This window comes from Notolabrus celidotus, chromosome 2, assembly GCF_009762535.1.
Source record: "Notolabrus celidotus isolate fNotCel1 chromosome 2, fNotCel1.pri, whole genome shotgun sequence".
Classification (NCBI taxonomy): domain Eukaryota; kingdom Metazoa; phylum Chordata; class Actinopteri; order Labriformes; family Labridae; genus Notolabrus; species Notolabrus celidotus.
Window position 1 is genome coordinate 7,208,372 of NC_048273.1, and position 20,838 is coordinate 7,229,209.

Sequence of the window (20,838 nt, forward strand, 5' to 3'; positions counted from 1 at the left end):
AGGACCGGTTTTGAATCAGTCACCATCACATGGTCATGAATCAGTGGCGCTTGTTCATGTGAGCGGGGGTGTCGTTTTGGAGGAGCTCCGAGGGGAGGAGAGGAGGGGTTAGACAGAGTCCTGAGGACATGCTGCATTCAAATTCATGCTAGTTATCCGAGACTACCAACCCCACCTTTAAACCCTTGGGAGCGGGACCTTGACAACCTGTGAGGTTGACTGGAGTGTTTCAGGGATAACCCAAGTTTCTTAGCACGTCACTTTTTCTCCTCAGCCTGAAAAGCAGCTGATGAATGCGGGATGTCCTTGCTCTGAACATCCAGTCAATGTCGAAAATGAATAAATCTGCATATGAGACCAAACCAAGTTGAACTATCACTCCTAATTACAACTAAAAACACATCTTATATGGCTCCATTACAGGCTTATATCTCTGACATTACACACAGCTAAAGTGCTCTCACTTCAGAGCAGGTTCTTTTCGTTGCTCTCGGTTTCTGTGCCAGCTTCATCACATGGAAACTGTTTGCTGAACCGTGAGAAAAGTTTCCCCTGCACTTAAACACTTACTGCACATTTAAGTTATGTTCCCTGGGCTCAAACCTCAGAGGACCATGGGAGAGAAATTTCACAGGATTGCAGGTGACTGATGTAGAAATTATTCAGTTGAAGCTAATGATGATATTTTAAATTATACTCTGCTAATGCTGCATCAGAGGGCTTGCAACGACGGCACATATATCCCCATCACTGCTTCTTCAGTCAGTGAAGGAAACTCTGCGATTGAAGTACTTGATGTGCATATATATATAAAGATCTGTCAAAGTCCATACATCACATTATACGGCAAGCAAATCTTTCATTCTCTGCACCGTCAACATCTCATCTGATTCACACACTTAGCTATAAATATTAAAGCCAAGTGGCTCTGTGCATGACTCATGAATGTATATTGAGTGTATCATGGGCCGCAGATCTGCACGCGCTCAGTGAAGATTTGGACGAAAACCATCCCCATCGTCCACAAACTCAAAATCTGTCCATACACTTCCCTGGCCAACTGCTCGTTGATATTGACTGTACTAAAAAATGGATGACAAAAAGTGAAGCCAGAGCATTTGGAGCCCTGACTGACTGGCTGCAGTGAAGGTCACAAAGCCTGCCTCCTCCATGTTAACAGATGGGAAATGGGTCAAACCAGGAAATCAAAATATAAGTCAAATACATTTTTCTCAAACATGGTTTCTGTGGTTGCAGTTCGGTCTTATTAAGCTGAGTTTTGTGTTCCTTTTTCTGAGCAGTTTACTTTTAATCACTTATTTGGTGCTAAAGAACATTGATCAACAGCTCTGTTGAGGAATGAGGCTCCTGCAGCACTGTGTGCACCGGATTAGTCGAGGGGAACAAAGAGAGGAAACAAAACAAACACTAATTTAAGAGTCGTCAAACTTCCCATTACAATGAGAGTCTGATTAAGACCCTGCAAGAATCCTGTTGTGACTTCGGGTTGGGACGTCAAAACCATGGATCTACCATCCGATCACTTCTGCAGACACTCTGGATTCAAAGGGTTTTGCTGCAGTGTTTGGATCCTAGACTGTATGATACATGGATGTAGTCTGTGTGACGTTACCCATTAGAGTTTTGAAGCCAATCAAAGGGTGCCTGCCTGTCAGTCAAGTGCTCTGCCCTTATTTTGGCAAAACTCAAAAGTTTGATAGCTTAAAGAATAACAAGTTCTAAAAAAACTCACCTCCGTACATTGTGAGCCAATAGAGAAATTGAGCTATTCAGACCAGAATCATTTTTTGAACCAGGCTGTAAACATGTTTATTTCTGCTGTGAAGATTTTTTGAATGGGTGTGTATGTAGTTTTCGGGTGTTTCTGCAGCCAGCCCCTAGTGGAAACTAAAGCAGGGTTCCCACTCTTTTCCAGAGATCATTTTCCAGGACATTTTCAGTGATGATCAAGCTGGTATGACAGTCTAAATTTAGTTCCTAATTTAGTTCCTAAATAGTCTAATATGTTCCTCTCAGTGGAAGTCTACATTGAAAGACATGTAGTCTATGGCTATCAATGAAATCATCTCTTACATACTTAAAAATGATGGCAAATTAATAATAGAATAATGCAACCACAGATGTACAGCACTTCACTTTATTAGAGCAACCAAGTAACAATGATGAGCAACATCTCAGCTTTCTCTTTTCTCAAAAAATATAAAATGAGCTAAGAAAAAAACAAAAGAGCCAGCAAAGGAATCTGGAAGCTTCCTTATTGAAATAATTAAATAATAATAATGATCAGAGGATGAGTGCTTTAATGACCTAAATAGATCTGAATGACAAAAATGGTCACAAATGTTTCTCAACTCAACTGAGACTCAAAATATACCTGCTTAATCATGATATTCATCCTGCTAAGTGGTCGGTACAAACCAAAGCAAATGTCACGTTTTTTTATTTGAGTTACCATAAACTCTGAAAAAAATCGCACCGATGTAAAGCCGATGTCTGTTTGCTTGAGTTTGTTCTGGTTCTGGTTCTGTTTACTCGAGTTTGTTTCTGGTTCTGTTTGCTCGAGTTAGTTCTGGTTCAGTTTGCTTGAGTTTGGTTCTGGTTTGGTTCTGGTTCTGTTCTGGTTCGGTTCTGTTCTAGTTCGGTTCTGTTCTGGTTCTGTTCTGTTCTGGTTCAATTCTGGTTCAAGTCTGGTTCAGTTCTGGTTCGGTTCTGTTCTGGTTCTGTTCTGTTCTGGTTCAATTCTGGTTCAAGTCTGGTTCAGTTCTGGTTCGGTTCTGGTACGGTTCTGGTAAGGTTCTGGTTCGTTTCTGGTATGGTTCTGGTTCGGTTCGGTTACAGTTAAGTTCTGGTTCAGTTCTGGTTCGGTTCTGGTTCGGTTCTGGTTCGGTTCTGGTTCGGTTCAGGTTCGGTTCTGGCTCGGTTCTGGTACGGTTCTGGTTCGGCTCGATTCTGGTTTGGTTCTGGTACGGTTCCGGTTCGGCTCTGGTTCAGTTCTGGTACGGTTCTGGTTCGGTTCTGGTTCGGTTCTGGTTCGGTTCTGGTAGGGTTCTGGTTCGGTTCTGGTTGAGTTTGATTCTGGTTTGGTTCTGGTTCGGTTCTGGTTCAGCTCTGGTACGGTTCTGGTTCGATTCTGGTTCGGTTCTGGTTCGGTTCTGGTAGGGTTCTGGTTCGGTTCTGGTTGAGTTTGATTCTGGTTCTGTATGCTTAAGTTTAGTTCTGGTTCTAACCCAAACCCTAATCACAACCCTAACCCTAACCCTAATCACAACCCTAACCCTAACCCCAACCCTAATCACAACCCTAACCCTAACCCTAATCACAACCCTAACCCTAACCCCAACCCTAACCCTAACCCTAATCACAACCCTAACCCTAACCCTAACCCCAACCCTAATCACAACCCTAAACCTTACCCTAATCACAACCCTAACTGTAACCCTAATCACAACCATAACCCTAACCCCAACCCTAACCCTAATCACAACCCTAACCCCAACCCTAACCCTAATTACAACCCTAACCCTAATCACAACCCTAACCCTAATCACAACCCTAACCCTAACCCTAACCCCAACCCTAATCACAACCCCAACCCTAACCCTAATCACAACCCTAACCGTAATCACAACCCTAACCCCAACCCTAATCACAACCCTAACCCTAACCCTAATCACAACCCTAACCCTAATCACAACCCTAACCCCAACCCTAACCCTAACCCTAATCACAACCCTAACCCCAACCCTAACCCTAATCACAACCCTAACCCTAACCCTAACCCTAATCACAACCCTAACCCTAACCCTAATCACAACCCTAACCCTAATCACAACCCTAACCCTAATCACAACCCTAACCCCAACCCTAACCCTAATGACAACCCTAACCCTAACCCTAATCACAACCCTGACCCCAACCCTAACCCTAATCACAACCCTAATCCTAACCCTAACCCTAATCACAACCCTAACCCTAATCACAACCCTAACCCTAACCCTAATGACAACCCTAACCCCAACCCTAACCCTAATCACAACCCTAACCCTAACCCTAATCACAACCCTAACCCTAACCCTAATCACAACCCTAACCCTAATCACAACCCTAATCCTAACCCTAACCCTAATCACAACCCTAACCCCAACCCTAACCCTAATGACAACCCTAACCCTAACCCTAATCACAACCCTGACCCTAACCCTAATCACAACCCTAACCCTAATCACAACCCTAACCCTAATCACAACCCTAACCCCAACCCTAACCCTAATGACAACCCTAACCCTAACCCTAATCACAACCCTGACCCCAACCCTAACCCTAATCACAACCCTAATCCTAACCCTAACCCTAATCACAACCCTAACCACAACCCTAACCCTAATCACAACCCTAACCACAACCCTAACCCTAATCACAACCCTAACCCTAACCCTAATCACAACCCTAACCCTAGGTTAACTCTCCAAGATCCCAAACTGTGTCCTTTCCTCACATTATAGAGAGGGGTCAATCAGGTGAAAATCCACAACTGCCTGAGTCCGGCTTTAGACCTTGTTCCCTCTTCGTTAACATTCTCGTTACAGAAAACGTCTCTTTGGCTGCTGCAGGAGGCCTTTGGCACACAATCATCAGGCAGTTTCTGCAAAACATTTGTGGGCAGAGATTCATGGTTCTGCAGAGAGAGGTGAATGGGGGTAAGAATCTGGTCCACAACTGTCTGACTGTAAGACCTTGTTCCCTGTGTTCTTTGATTCAGTCCTCCCTTGTGTCTTTGATACCTTACTCTGTTCCAGACTGATGATCCTTGTACCAAACCCTGCTTTGAAGTAAAGATTTGGATCCTGCTGCTCTGTGTCTTCAGTGTGCTCCTCAGTGCTTTGTCTTCTGTCATCACTGTGACAGCTCTAAGCCTGTTTCCAGAGCCTTACGTAGACTCAGGGTAACCTCGGAGCACTTGACATTATTGTTGCGTGTGTTGTTCGTCATAACATTGCCAAGATTAGAGGAGAGCAACACCCTGCTGTAAATAAACAACCCTGAGGAAGACCTCCACATCCACCCTGCAGATCTCAAGGATGAAGGAGCCATCTGAGACGCAATATGCTGAAATCCCTTCACAGAGGACGCTCCTACAAACCCCCGACAGCACCATGCAGACGGATCATTCACGTAACATTTGATCTCATTTAGTCTCCAGGAATACAAATGCCACTATTAGTATATTGTTCTAATAATTAACATAATCTATACACCTCTGCAGACCCAAACAGCTATGCTAAGGGGGGTGATGAACCTTCCCCCTGGTGAGGCCCAGTCATGATCTGTTATAAGGGAGAAGAAATTTCAAGCTGGTTGCTCATTTATTATTTATTCTCATCACTTCAACTGAGTGGCAAAAAAACCCACCAGCAGCTATCGTACATAATAAGATATTTACCTCTGTAAGCCTCTCTGAATAACTCTGTGACTCTGCGGAGGACTGACTTTTTGCAAGTGCAGGACTTCTGTTGTGGAAGCTCAACAAGGCAGAGAGAAGAGAAACGCACAACAACAATTTAATCTTATGTGGGCAATTGTGTCGTGCTCCGTCCAGGGAAGCCTCCAGCACAGGTCACTGAGCATTATAGCTCAGGGTCAGCACTTCTGTGGCTGCAGATCTTCATTTGGACCATGGTGGTTATTTACTTTGCAGGCCTCTTCGTGCTTTCTCTTGGCTGAGTGAAGCTCAAATGTTAATCTACTCAGTGAGATATAGGTCAGAGGAAATTTAGTAAGAGATCATGTAAAGTGAACGGGTTGTTACGGCAGACTGTAATCCTAACATGGTGAGCAAGACCACCAACAGGAAGCAGAGGGGTCTTTGTCTTAATTTGCAAATGCTGACTCCACCTGAGCACGAGGCCCTTAGCCTCCTCGCTAACAGCTACACTGTGACTTCCTGTCAGTTGAGTCAGCTTTGCCCTTAATTTAGCAAAACTCTTAACCTTAATATTTTCAAAACTAATGAGTCATAAAAGTTCGGCCCCTGTACAGTGTTGGCAGACAGAAAAATGATTTATTCAGACATAAATCATTTTTTGAACCAGGCTGTAAACATGTTTATCTGTGCTGTAAAGATCAGCTGTTTTCAATGGGTGTGTATGTGGTTTCAAGGACTCTTGGGACCAGCCTCAAGTGGACACTCGAGGAACTGCAGGTTTTAGCGCTCTCACACTGGCTTCATATTCCAATAATAGACTGTATATATAATGTTACAATTAGGGATGGGTACCTTTCACATTTGAACCGATACGGTACCGATACCCGGTACCTGGGAATCGGTACCGGTACTCAATTTTCGGTACTTTTGTGTTTTTATGTAGTAATAAATATTAATTAAAAAAAATATAAAAATCTCATATTTGTTTAATTTAACATATTTATTGAATTAAACATGAAATGAACAAAACAGGATTATATAGGTGATTAGATATATTAGCTGACACGTGCTCGTGGCGTCTAATTGCTCTTTTGGGAGTTTATCAAGAACACACATGAATGCCTGCGGACGGAAAAAGTCAGTTCTCCGTCTCTTTATAATAACAGGACACACAACTTACTTGTAGGGCATTCACGCACACAGGAACAGTTATAAACGGGGTTACGTAGTCGGAGCGAGACAGTCCGTCTCAACCATAGACTATAAAATAAACTTAATCCTCCTGCAGCTCTGCCTCGGGGTGAGTGCGTGCGCCCGTCAGATGCAGGCTCCGTTTGGCGCACTCCCGCGCAGATGCAGAGAGCAGAGAGCAGAGAGCAGAGACGTCCACCCGATCAGTCTCTGACTTTATTACAGGGCAAAAGTATGGAAACTCGCCTCCTCTTCCACTCCCTCACAGTCACAAGGATGCGTTCAGGTACCGAAACATCAATCAATCAATCAATCAATCTTTATTTGTATAGCGCCAAATTACAACAAACGTTATCTCAAGATGCTTTTACAAACATAGGAGGTCTAGACCACTCCATGTTAAATTATGAACAGAGACCCAACTTCAAGACAGGGTAAGACTCAGTCTGACCCCACCTTAATCCATCATGAGCATTGCACATCGCAGTATTTAGCTTAGTTACAGTGGTGAGGAAAAACTTCCTTTTAACAGGCAGAAACCTCGAGCAGGACCAGACTCATGTTAGCCAGCCATCATGCCTCGACCGAGTTGGGTCTGGAAAGACAGATAGAGGGGAGTAAGAGAGAGAGGTGATAGTGGTACCGTTTGATTTTACGTGAGTCGGTACTCGGTAGTACATACGAGAACAAGAACAACACAAGCAAAGATCTAGACAAGAGGAAACAAGATCAGTAAGAGTAACAAAGTGCTTCAAGTCAATTTGGGTGCAGGTACTGCCAAGCAGTGTAAAGGCAATGCACAAAATTAAATAAGGATTTTTTTTTTTTTCAAAATAAGGAACATCTACAATGAAGCAACCAAACAATTTAAGTCCTTCCATTATCATCATCAACAATTAACATCACCACAATAATGACCAAAGTACCAAGTGCTGGGTCACTCCAGACCTGAACACAGATTCCCAGAGTAGAGCAGGACAGTGTGAGTCAACTGTAGCTGGAAGACATGATCTGCCACTGGGGACAACAGTGGAGAACAGTCTAGCTAAGTGCATAGTGCTTCCTACAGAGCTGGGTCTTTAGCTGTCTTTTGAAAGTAGAGAGGGACTCTGCAGATCGAATGGAGTTGGCCAATTCATTCAACCATTTAGGGACAACAGAAGAGAAGAGTCCAGCTAGTGATTTTGATTTTGAGGCCTTGTGTGCTGGAAGCACTAGGCGCTTTTCAGAGGCTGAGCGTCAAATGAATGGGGGAGCTGACGATTGGCCTCCAAACAGCTCTTCAGGAACAGATGGGTGACGTCACGGATACTGCGTCCATATTTTATACAGTCTATGGTTTGTCCTTGAGTTTCACACTGGCTTTAAGCCTAACATGCTTCATTAACCGGTCTGACGTGTTCACTGTGCTGCTGTTAACTAACTGATACTGTCCTTCATCTGTCATCATTTCCTCAGGGGTCATGTGACAACAAAGGAAGGAAGAAATTAATCACTTTTTTTATCTGATGGTGTTATCTAAATGGGAACTACAGTTTTTGTATATATTATTATGATTATTATTATTCTGTGATAGGTTGGCGACCTGTTCAGGGTGTACCCTGCCTTCCACCCGAAGCCAGCTGGGATAAGCTCCAGCCTTCCGTGACCCCTAACGGGATAAGCGGTCAAGATAATGAATGGATGGAATTATTATTATTATTATTATAATGGGTAAAATATGTAATTTCAAATCATTCAAATTTTTTGTTATGTTTTTTGGAAGGGGAGTCAGTGTCTCAGGATCCACTTTGGGAACCCTTGGTCTGAGCTACTGCATTTGGTTTAATTTGATGCACAGTGCTTATGTGCCTGTTGTTTGTTTCCCCTTGCTAGAAATTATTTTGCACCATCGCTCCCTCTTTCTCTTTTGCTTCGGTAGCCAAACTTGAGACCTGTGTGCACATTTAGCCATCCTCACAGACAACAATCCCACCACTGTGATCCTTCCTTATGTGGTTTAATATCTGTCTGCTGGCAATTCAGTGTCATTCCAAAGCTTTATCAGACATTATATGTATTTTAGTGCACCTGTGATTTCATTTAAATCACATGATAATATAAAGGTACCTCACTGAACACACAGGACTCAACAGCAGATTTGATGAGCACTTAAGTAAATGATTTTGGGGTTTTAAAAATGTGGAACAGGGTCTTTTATAGGACTGGGTGTCGATCCCCATCCTTGGTTTTCGGTAGGATAGCATTTAGAATGTTCAATCATTAAACAGAAGGGGTTCACCTTTGAGGACAATCCAAGGAACCCTGTGTGGTTTAAGTTATCACCTTTATTTGTAACATTGATTTAAATATTTTCTCATTAAGAAGTGAAATGTGATTCAAGCAAAGAAAGGTGGAATCATGGTCTCGTCGACCGGAGTGAAACATATCACCAGCTTGAAATATTGAATGTCTTTATACTCCAGCTGCTTAATGCTTAATGCGCCCTTGGTGTCCATGGGATTGCACCAAAATCAAATACAGTTTTCTTCTTTTACAGCGCACCACATTCGACCTGCAGCATCTTAAAGACGTGTGGTTAAATCTTAAATCTTATTATGATCAGAATACGAAATTCAAACCAACTCTTTGACTTTTTGGGAAGCGCTCCTCTCCCATCCTAATTCTCTGCTGCAGCTGTGTTGATCTTCCTCTGAAAAAGCTCATTCTGGCCTTAAGCACATATTAAAAACTTCTGACTCCAGCGGGGTGAAGGAGGATGACCCGCTTTTTAACTTTAACTTGCCTGTTGCCATGGTGAATCGTTGTATTTGAGCTTCATTGATGAAGTCTCTTTTGAAGCCGTCCAAATGCTCTCCAGTCGGAGTGAAAACACTTGGGGTTTATTGAATTAACTCAGGTAAGCTGTCTGGAACAGAACACTTTCCAATCTCAGAGGCTCGTTGTTGTGAAATTCAGGGTCAGTCTCAGAGAGTAACCGCAATCTTGAAAAGACAGACTAGTTATTGTGCCACCTTCTAGTGCTGTTGAGACGGTTGTCAACACTTAAGATGTTTTCAAAGCCAAGCCCATTATATCACCTGTCTTCAATGTATATCTGAGTATTCAAACTCTGCTGCTGCAAATATACCTGCATTATCAACCCTGGAAAGATGTTAAATGGAATGAAAAGTGGTCCTCTTGGCGAAGTGATGTGTAGGAAATCAGCCACAATGACCACACCGGACAAATTGCTGTCAGAACAAACAACCTCAACACTTCCTGCCTGGTCAAGAAGGCCGATCAGCACCTTAAAGGGGCATTTCAGTTTTTTTGAAGTGGGGTCGTATGAGTTACAGTACACTATTGCTCCTGCTAGCCACAATGAGTGCCAGTGAGCTCTTTCCCTTTAATGAGAAAATTTCCAGAGGACCGGCAGGCAAGCTAGGCTACAATTCTCTGCGGACGGGGCCACCTATTTCACTTAATTTCGCTAAAGTTGAGAAAATATGGTCCAGGAACTCATCACGGTGCAAATGCATGCACCAGTAGAAAAACTGGAGCTATTCAGTTTGCCGTCAGAAACCCCCTTTAATTTGGCACTATTTTCAGACGCACCTCGCAGACCGGTGTTCTTCCGCTGCATGAGCACGGATACACGCCGATCAGCTGTTTGGATCAACAGGATAAAGACAGGTACGTCTTTATCCTGTTCAAACAAGAAACCTCCTGTAAGGCAGGGAACTCTGGATGATGAGTGATGCAGACTGGAGCCGTATGTGAGCCGCTGGTATCCTCTGATTCAGAAAGGTCCTGAAGTATTGTTGTCATTAAGTCCCTCTCCTGACAGCAGAAGCTCTCTGGGTTCGTTGGCATGGGCTCACAGTTTACACACCGGCACCACCAGGTAACGTGGGATCTCTCCTGCTCACTCGTTAGCACAGAACTTTCTCCCCTCTCTTCTTCGTTGGTACGTTGGGTCTGCATCTGGAGTTCTTCCTCTGTAAACTCTGGTTCATAGAGGTATCCTCTTGTGTCCACAGTAAACGGCATGTCATCGTCGCTGTCAGAATCACTCATTTCTGCAGTTTGTAGTTTTTGTTCCTAAAGGTGTCTGCTAAAAATGCTACGTGCTTGTTGATCTAAACAGCTGATCGGCGTGTATCCGTGCTCATGCAGCGGAAGAACACCGGTCTGCGAGGTGCGTCTGAAAATAGTGCCAAAACAAAACAAAGGGGGTTTCTGACAGCAAACTGAATAGCTCCAATTTTTTCTACTGGTGCATGCATTTGCACCGTGATGAGTTCCTGGACCATATTTTCTTAACTTTAGCCGGGAGACGCAGAAGTATAAATCAGCCTTAACTTTCTCATGAAGCGTACACATGCTGGACTCAGTAGCTCAGTCCTGAACTCATTCTACAGATGGGTGGTGGAGAGCGTCCTGTGCTCCTGCCTCAATGTGTGGCATGGAAGCTGCTCTGCTGCAGAGAAGAAGGCTCTGCAGAGGGTGGTGAAAGCTGCACAGAGGATTGTGGGAAGCAGCCTACCATCCACCACAGAAGACATCTACACCAACAGATGCAGGAAAAGATGCTCCTGCATCATGAAGGACCCGATACACACACCATCTGACCCCTTCCCTTCAGGCAGGAGGCTGGGGAGCATCAGGAGCAGAACCACCAGACTGAGGAGCAGCTTCTCTCCTGAAGCTTTAAGACTGCTGATGGACAAGAATACAGACCCACTGGCAAACTGAACTACCTCATACCTTATTTATTTGTCATACATGCAAAAAAAAGTGTTGTTATGTTTGCTGCTCTTGCACGTCTTATTTTTTTCTTCCAGAACTTTCTCCAGTTAAACAAAGAAAAAACTGAAATGACTGTTATTGGAGCCAAGGAAGAAAGGTTAAAGGTTACTGCTCAGTTCCAATCTGCAAATTATGAAATGTTCAAACCAAGCCAGAAACCTTGGTGTAGTCTTAGACTCAGACCTTAATTTCAGCACCTGCATTAAGACAATTACAAAGTCATCCTACTATCACCTTAAGAATATATCAAGGATTAAAGGACCTATGTCTCAGCAGGATGCAGAAAAACTCCTCCATGCATTTATCTTTAGCAGACTAGACTACAATAACGGGGTCTTTACAGAACTCCCTAAAAAGTCCATCAGACGGCTGCAGCTCATACAGAATGCTGCTGCTCGAGTCCTAACAAGGACCAAAAAAGTAGATCACATCACTCCAGTTCTTAGATCTCTACACTGGCTTCCTGTCGGTCAGAGAATATACTATAAAATCCTGCTGATGGTTTATAAAGCACTGAATGGTTTAGGCCCAAAATACATTGCTGATCTGCTGCTACTGTATGAACCATCTGGACCTCTGAGGACCTCAGGTACTGGTCTGCTTTCAGACCCTAGAGTCAGAACGAAACATGGTGAAGCAGCGTTTATTCCTTATGCACCACATATCTGGAACACACTCCCTGAAAGCTGCAGGTCTGTTCCAACTCTCACCTCTTTTAAATCAAAGACTAAGACTTTTTTATTTGACACTGCCTTCCTATCTTAGCTTATTTTAACTCACTTTAAATGCACATTTTTAATATATTCTAATTTTCCTTTTCTTTTCTGTTTTATTATATTTGTCATTTTAATTGTGTTCTTTTATGCCTGTCTGAATGTTTCCAATGCTTTTAATGTTTTAATGTAAAGCACATTGAGTTGCCCTCGTGTATGAAATGCCCTATACAAATAAAGCTGCCTTGCCTTATTTGTATTTTTAATTAAGACCAGAGTACAACATTTCATTCCACCTCATGTGACAGCAGGTGTTCGCAATACAACAATACAACCTTGAATCCTTGAAGCCATTCCAAGAGCTAGCTGTTAGCATCCTGTGAATTGTAAGTCTGTTGGTTTTCTTGTTACAGTCGTTCCTGTTTCACAAAGTTTTCTCCTCACAATATAAAATTTCATAAACTGTCTTATCACTGCATTTTAAAGCAACGTAATCACCCTATTGAGGTTTTTCAAATGACATATGGGCTTTGCTGTACTTGTGATTTGACAGAGAAGAGCAGCAGAAAGGATTCAACAAGTCAGAGTAGCGTTCGTCTGGCGTGTTGGTAAATCTCAACCCCTCTGTGGTTTGCTCTGTCAGTGTGTTTGGTTTGAAAGTTGCCTGAGGATTAATGAGGAGGGGGTCGTATCCCACACCTGCGTTATTGGCTTCTGCAAATGCCAATCAATATCTGTGACAAGTCCTTCCCCAGTGATCGTTTTTTACAGGGAAACACGTAAATATGTGAAATAAAAAAGCACTCTGCCGCCGGCTTTCACTGGGACTCTAAACTGTATGAAGGTGACTCTGGGGTTTTCTGCCCAGAAGTTATTGTAAACAAACGCTGGGCCTGGTTCTATAGGGAAAAGTGAATTATTGAATAAGCTGAATATTTCAGAGACAGTCTGGAGTTTGTTTCTCTTTGGAATTTGTACCTATTGACTATATTCTCGGTGTGTTCCATAGACTGTATAAAATATTGACGTAGTATCCGTGACGTCACCCATCTGTTCCTGAGAGCTGTTTTGAAGCCAATCAACAGCGGCAGCCATATTGGAAATGCGGAACTCAACCAGGCAGAGTGTGGCGTAAAGGGGCGGAGTTTGAGCCTCTTAGCCAACAGCTATGTGTTCCCGACTGGGGGTCACGTCAGTCATGTCCTTATTTGGGCAAAAACTTGTAATCTTAATATCTTCTGAACCGTCACGTTAGAAAAAAATTCACCCCCTTACAGTGTGTGCCGATAGAGAGATTAGCTACATAGGGCCAAGCCGTTTTTTGAACCAGGCTGTAAACATGTTTATTAATGCTGCAAAGATCGTCTTTTTCCCATTCATGTCTATGTGGTTTCCGGTATTTCTGCAGCCATGGGTAAAATGCACTATTTTTTAGATAACTTTAAAAAAAAAAACCTTCTGGAAGACATCTCACGACCCCCCATTTGTGTCCAGCGACCCCGGAGGGAGTCCTGACCCACACTTTGGGAACTCCTGCTCTAATAAAGCGTTTGGCAGGGAGGAGGTGTGCTGCAGAGCACAAACGGCGGCTTTTTGTGCATCCTCTGACTGATGGCACATTAGGACTGCACCACGTACCGACAGGCTGTCCATTCTCCCCCACTTCATTTAACCAAGCATTTAACCAAGCACATCTTCATTTAACCAAGCACATCTTCATTTAACCAAGCACATCTTCATTTAACCAAGCATTTAACCAAGCACATCTTCATTTAACCAAGCATTTAACCAAGCACATCTTCATTTAACCAAGCATTTAACCAAACACATCTCCACTTATTTTTGACAGTTTTGTCAATGGTCAAAACGTCGGAGCCTTCTAAAACAAACAGCCATGCTGGCGTACTAAAATGAGCCTGAAAACACCCAAAGAACTAAGAACTGGATCTAAAAACTGGACACACCATCTGGGACAGTAGAGACTTCGTCGCTCCAACTGACGTCGAAATTCAAGGAAAGAGAAGCCGCTGACTACGGCTACAGAGTCAGGCAGACACGTTCTGTCGGGTCCTCATAAACGCTTCCCCTTCTGCTCGTGTTCAGAGTATTTTGCCAAAGACGAGATGAGCAGTGAAGTTGAAGACTCATCCACATGATTTATTGGAAACTTTGGGCAAAGGATCATTGTTGATCATTTCCCCCAAGTTTCCAATACATTTTGCAACAATATCTTTATATGCTAATCAGATTGTACTTGATGGCAGTACAATTATTCAGATATGCTAACTACATACTAGGCTGCAGAGCTTTGTCTGCTGTGTGATTGTGCTGAATTGTGCACTGCAAAAACTCAAACTCTTACAAAGTGAAATTGTCTCATTTTTAGTCAAAATGTCTTCTCCCACTTGATTTAAGATAAATTTACTTAACAAGTAACATTTGAGGAAGATAGAGGGACTTGTTTTAAGACATCTTAAATATCTTGTTAAGTCAAACAATCTTGAAATGATCTTGTTTTGAGTTGTAATTTAGAAGAAACAAGGTTTATTTTGCATTTCATTTTTCAAGCTGAGGTCTTATTTGTAGAAGACGGATAATCTTGATTTAAGACAAACCCTTTACTTGATTTAAGTAAATGCATTTTATTTGAGAATCTATCAGAAAACAGCTCCATTGATGAAAGAAAGAAAGAAAGAAAGAAAGAAAGAAAGAAAGAAAGAAAGAAAGAAAGAAAGAAAGAAAAGTTGTTGTTTTTAAGGGTGGGTTTCAGTTTTCAGGCACTGTTTCTTCTTAATCAGATAAAAAATAAACATCCTCAAACTACATCCACACAATGAAACACCTACTTTTGAGCATAGCTGGCTTATCCTAAAAAACAACATGACTGAATATTAGTATATCCAGCTCACTATGAGAAGACATTATATCTCAAAATGCTCAAATTAAACTTTGTCATCTTATTTCAAGTACAAGATGGTCTTAAACCTAGAGAAGTGCCGCTATAATACAACTCAAATTAAGGTGAATATATCTGAAATGAGAAGTTGACATGAAATGTATTAGTGCAAAAATCTATTTTTGAATGAAAAAATACAAATTGTGAGCATTCCTGGCTTATTCTGAGACACTAAGCTTTAAAATACTGGTTAAATACAGATTAAAATAAGTTTTCCCTGCTAATTTTAAGATCACAGTTTTCTAAATATTACCTCTTATTTTAAGAAATCTTACCAAGCAAATGTTCACTTGTTCTATAGGCAGATTTTTTTGCTTATTTCAAGGTAAAAGTACCTTGAAATAAGTTTTTTTTCTTGTTTTTGGAGGGGTATTTTATCCAGTGTGAGCTAAGGGAGTTTAAAGTGACTGCATGTTCTGCTTCCCATGAAGGAAAAGAAATACTGTCACTTGGAGTTTTCATGGGTAGAGTATTACTTTAAGGTTGTGTGAGTTTTGTACCTATGTTCGCCATCTCTGGCACCGTGGCAGTGTAGGGCTCATCGGGGAAGACGGGCGGGTTGTCGTTGATGTCCTGAACTCTGATGATGAACTCAGACGACGGTTCGAGGGGTCGACCCGTCTGCCGGTCTGTGGCGGTGGCGACGAGTCGGTACTGATCCTTCTCCTCGCGGTCCAGAGACTTGGTGACGTGAATGTTCCCAGTGTTACCGTCGATGACAAACACTGAGCCGACTCCCTCGCCCTCCAATGTGTACTTAGTGCGTCCGTCTCCTCGGTCCATGTCCGTGTGCAGCTGGAAAATAAAAACATACATTTATTTTTAAACACTTTTATTGCAGAGTGCATAAACGCAGAGAGGAGGGAGAGCAATAAAAAAGAAGGTATAAAAAAATAGACTTGACGCTATAAATATCACTCTACCACAAAATGCTGTGGATGCTCCAGACTCCAGCTGATAGACGTGCTGGACTCCAGCAGCAACAGCTTCTACTACTCGTCTCATCACTATCACCTCTCTCTCTTACTCCCCTCTATCCCTCTTTCCAGACCCAACTCGGTCGAGGCATGATGGCTGTCTAACATGAGTCTGGTTCTGCTCGAGGTTTCTGCCTGTTAAAAGGAAGTTTTTCCTCGCCACTGTAACTAGCTAAATACTGCGAGGTGCAATGCTCATGATGGACTAAGTCGGGGTCAGACTGAGTCTGACCCTGTCTTGGTGTTGGGTCTCTGTTCACAATTTAACATAGAGTGGTCTAGACCTCCTATGTTTGTAAAAGCGTCTTGAGATAACGTTTGTTGTGATTTGGCGCTATACAAATAAAGATTGATTGATTGATTGATTGATTGATTGATTGAAAATAAGACGATGTTTTAATGTAGTCTCACAACAAAATACTGCTCACAGTATGAGGAAATATGATAAGGTCCAGACAACACCCATCAAACCATGAAGTAACAGATGACAGAAAACAAATCAGTTATCATTGTACGGCAGTAGCTCAGTCCATAGGGACTTGGCTTGGCAACCGGAGGGTCGCCGATTCAAATCCCAGCATGGACGAAGTTTGGCAAGCGGACTGGTGGCTGGAGAGGTGCTGGTTCACTTGCCTGGGCACTGCCGAGGTGCCCTTGAGCAAGGCACAGAACCCCCAACTGCTCAGGGTGCGCTGGTTGATGGCAGCATCCTCACTCTGACATCTCTTCCTAAGTGCATGTCCGTGCATTAAATTGTATGTATGTACACCAAACTGAGCGTGTAGCATGACCAAAAAATATAACGAGTGGAAAAATGTAATTTCCCCCCTGGTGATTAATAAAGTATGTTTCTTTCTTATTATCACACTACAGACTGACAGACAGGGTAAATCTGTTCTACACATAATAAAGAAGAAACGCTGCAGTACCACCGAACACTGTCGGGGGCAGTGTCGAGCAGTTTGACCTAACGGGTCAGTGCAGACCAAGCGTGCCGGATACGGCCCTGGTGGTGAGGCTTTCAGCAGCGTTTCTGCCCCCTGGTGGCTGGCTGCAGTATAGGTAAAAAAATCCGTCTCCCCCATTCATTTGAATGGGGAGCAATCAAACTTTAAAAAATAAATACACGTGGTACTAATGTTTCTCACATCCGTATGCTGTGGTGATATGTAGTTAGTATCTGAGTGTTTTGTGTCCAAGGCCTCTTTTTCTGAAAAGTTTCTTTTTCGTTAGTTATTAGAGTTTAAAAAACGGGGTTTTACTTCCTGTTTCCTTTGATTCACAGCCGCCGTAGAACGAAACTTCAAAGAGCACACAGCGTCTTGTGACGCTACGCTGTAGGGCGGAGCTTATTACAGTGGCTTCACAGGCTCTGGCTGCACAATGGCTGCGCCCAGGAGAGGGATTTTTTGGCTTCAGAACCGTACAACGGGAAGAGGCGGAGCAACGCTGTCCATTTTTATTTTCAGTCTATGGTGCAGACCAGCAGGACACATCTACGAAGAATACTTTGAAGAATAGCTGACAATTTTTAGGAAAGATGGTTCGAGGAGTTACTGCAATCGGGCACAGGGACAAATAAAAGAACAGCTGGATTGAGATCAAACAGGAACTGAACTTTTTGTGCGAACGCCCCCTAGTGGCTGAATCATTAACAGTCATCCCAACACAAACTTCACAACATGGAAGTTTTTTGTATTTATTTATAAAACCACTCTTTATTTAATTAGCTATTTATTTGATCTCATCATCTTATTCCAGTCATTTCTGTTTGACTTGTGGTGTAGTATCTCAGTTTCTTTTACTGGTTTATTTTAAATATTTTAATATCTTATTGATTTATTTTACATTGGTTGGTTTAGTTTCCTATCTTGAGTTTTATCATCTAATTCTACCTTCAGTGTTTCCTCATTAAGATCTCATGATAACATTACCTCAGGTCGTCAGCACCATCTTTTATTTATATGACGTTCTTTAACTTTTATTTGGATTGTTGGATGTAGGGGTCTTATTGTATCTTTACTTTTATATTTAATTATTACTTTTATTATTGTACATTATATTATAAATATTACCATCATTATTACCATTATTATTATTGTACTAACTATATTATTATTTTCTTATTATTATTGTATTAACATTATTATTATTATTATTATTATTATTATTATTATTATTGTACTAACTATATTATTATTTTCTTATTATTATTGTATTAACTATATTGACATCATTATTATTATTATTATTATTATTATTATTATTATTATTATTATTATTGTACTAACTATATTATTATTTTCTTATTATTATTGTATTAACATTATTATTATTATTATTATTATTATTATTATTATTATCATTATTATTGTACTAATAATGGTATTATTATCACTATTATCATTATTTTCAGAATTATTAGTTATATTTTTATTATTATTTCCCCAAACATTGGGGAAGAAGGAAAGAAGTAAAGAAATAATGCATGAAAAAAAATAAAAGAGACAGTTGATTTGGAGAGGAAATGTGACAATAAATAAAAATAACTACTTAACTGACATAAAATAAAAAATATATACAAGCTCATTTAAAATGATGAAGCAAAACACAAGTTAAAATTATGATTCAAAATAAATAAACAGATCAGGATGAAGTCATAAATTTAACTTCAGCAGTGTACTGCATCATCCTTTTGGCAAAAGATGCACTTCTTGACTATAATGTGTATGATATTTAAAGTTTATGAGCTCTTCAAAGTGCAGTTACAACATAAGAAATAAGAGAGGGACTCTGAGCGAGTATGGGGTATTAAAATAAACATTCATTTTCAGATAAACACACTTGCTTTATTTACAGCAGAGGATTTGCTTTTCTCAGAGTGACTTTTTATATTCCACAAGCTTATCATTATTTTATTTAGTTTATTTAATCTTTATGTCGCCAGGAACACGCAGAGCAACAAAATCCCTTGTACGGGGGATTCATGGTGAAGACAGACAGCCGCATGAAAAGTTTCATTCATATAACAGCAGGTTACTTTCACAAGCAGGGATGACACCAATCAATCAAATCACTCTGAATCTTGATTTCAAAATCTTCTTAGAAAATTAAACTCTCTAATCTAGTCTCCAAAGACAGAGCGAGTTCGAGGAACTACATCATGTGTGCACAAGGCTGAGGGCTGCAGCTCCTGGAAGTTTAGGATGTAGTTTATAACAGCGTGGTGGTGTGCTGCTTCCTTTAGAAGTAGAGCTTAATGACGTGTTTAATGTCCTGTTTTATGAGAAATAGGATAGGTAAAGACTGGATGGGCCTGTAAGTGTCATCACATAAAAGAACACAACTGAAATTTGTTTGCAGCAGTCTCAGAGAACAGCATAACAAACAATGCACTCACACAGACACACAAACACACACACACACACGTCCATATATTTGATGTACTCTGGTTTCCATTATGGCGAGTAGTTTCCTGTTGTTTTCTTGCGATCACAACATCATTTTCTTGTTCACTTGAGATAATGTATGCAGCTGTAATAACAGGATAATTTTCTGGCAATGTACAAAAGAAAAAAATAGACCAGACCACGTCATGCTATGCTGCCATCGCCCACACTAACAAGGTAAGTGGAGCCTGTTGCTATGTTTGTTTTGTGCTTTAGTAATTCTGGGAATACGTGTTGTGATCATTTCACATGAAGTACGCCATAAGACTGTTTTAGGGCCGCAAAAGTTGATACAAGAATAACAGGTTAATGCAAATTCTTTGACGATGTGATATCAACGCACACATGCTCTGTGATTATGACCCTGCCTTGTATTTTGGGGAATCAGGAAGTGATGCATCAGAATGAAACCTCCTTCAGCAGAAATGGACAAACAAACGGGTCCTTTGAACTAGGGATGCACCCAAATGAAAATTCTTGGCCGAAACCGAAAACCGAAAGTGAGGAAACCGCAAACTGAAAACCGAAACACCGAAATAAATTCAACTCAACTCAACTCAACTTTATTTATATTGCACCTTTCATACATAGAAACATGTAGCCTAAAGTGCTTCACAGAGTAACAGACAGAAAACAACAGCAATGGTAGAATTATAGAAGGCATGAAAAAATAAGAAATACTTAAAAAAGAAAAGAAAATCAACACAGTAAAATTAATAAAATAAGTAAGAGTGGAAATAAAAGTTAAAAATAAGGTAGAGTTAACGAGATCAGGTGAACACAATAAATAAATAAATAAATAAATAAATAAATAAGATAAATAGATACATGTTGAAACAATGGTTTAGATAATAATGATAAAAATAATAAAAATGATAATAAAATAATAAAATAATAATAAAAATAATAATAATAATGATACTGATAATGCAGTCCAGGGCTAAAATAAATTACTCCACATTAAAAGCTAGATTAAAAAGGTAAGTCTTAAGTTACTTTTAAAAACACCCAGAGAGCTTGCTGTTCTCATGTCCAGAGGCAAAGAGTTCCACAGCCTAGGGGCATAAAAACAGAAAGCCCTCTGGCCGGCACCTGTGTGAGACACACGAGGAACATTTAAAAGGGAAGCATTCGAGGACCTCAGTGATCGGGCTGGAACATAAAATTATTATGCCAATTATTAGCAGGGAGACCGGGGACAGTTGTAACATTTCAAACTGGCTATGTTTGCAGTTAGGGGTGCATAGGATCAAAAAACTCACGGTTCGGATCGGATCACGGTTTTGAGTCACGGATCGGATCATTTTTCGGATCAGCA

General features: G+C 41.1%; 1 protein-coding gene across 1 annotated transcript in view; it reads right to left on the reverse strand.

Moving 5' to 3' along the window:
• Positions 1-20,838, reverse strand: part of LOC117824926 (cadherin-24) — a 76,237-nt gene that overhangs the window by 38,591 nt on the left and 16,808 nt on the right. Inside the window, exon 3 of the mRNA XM_034700436.1 lies at positions 15,595-15,889. Within this exon, the coding sequence (XP_034556327.1) occupies positions 15,595-15,889 (295 nt within the window). The remainder of the gene's footprint in view (positions 1-15,594; positions 15,890-20,838) is intronic.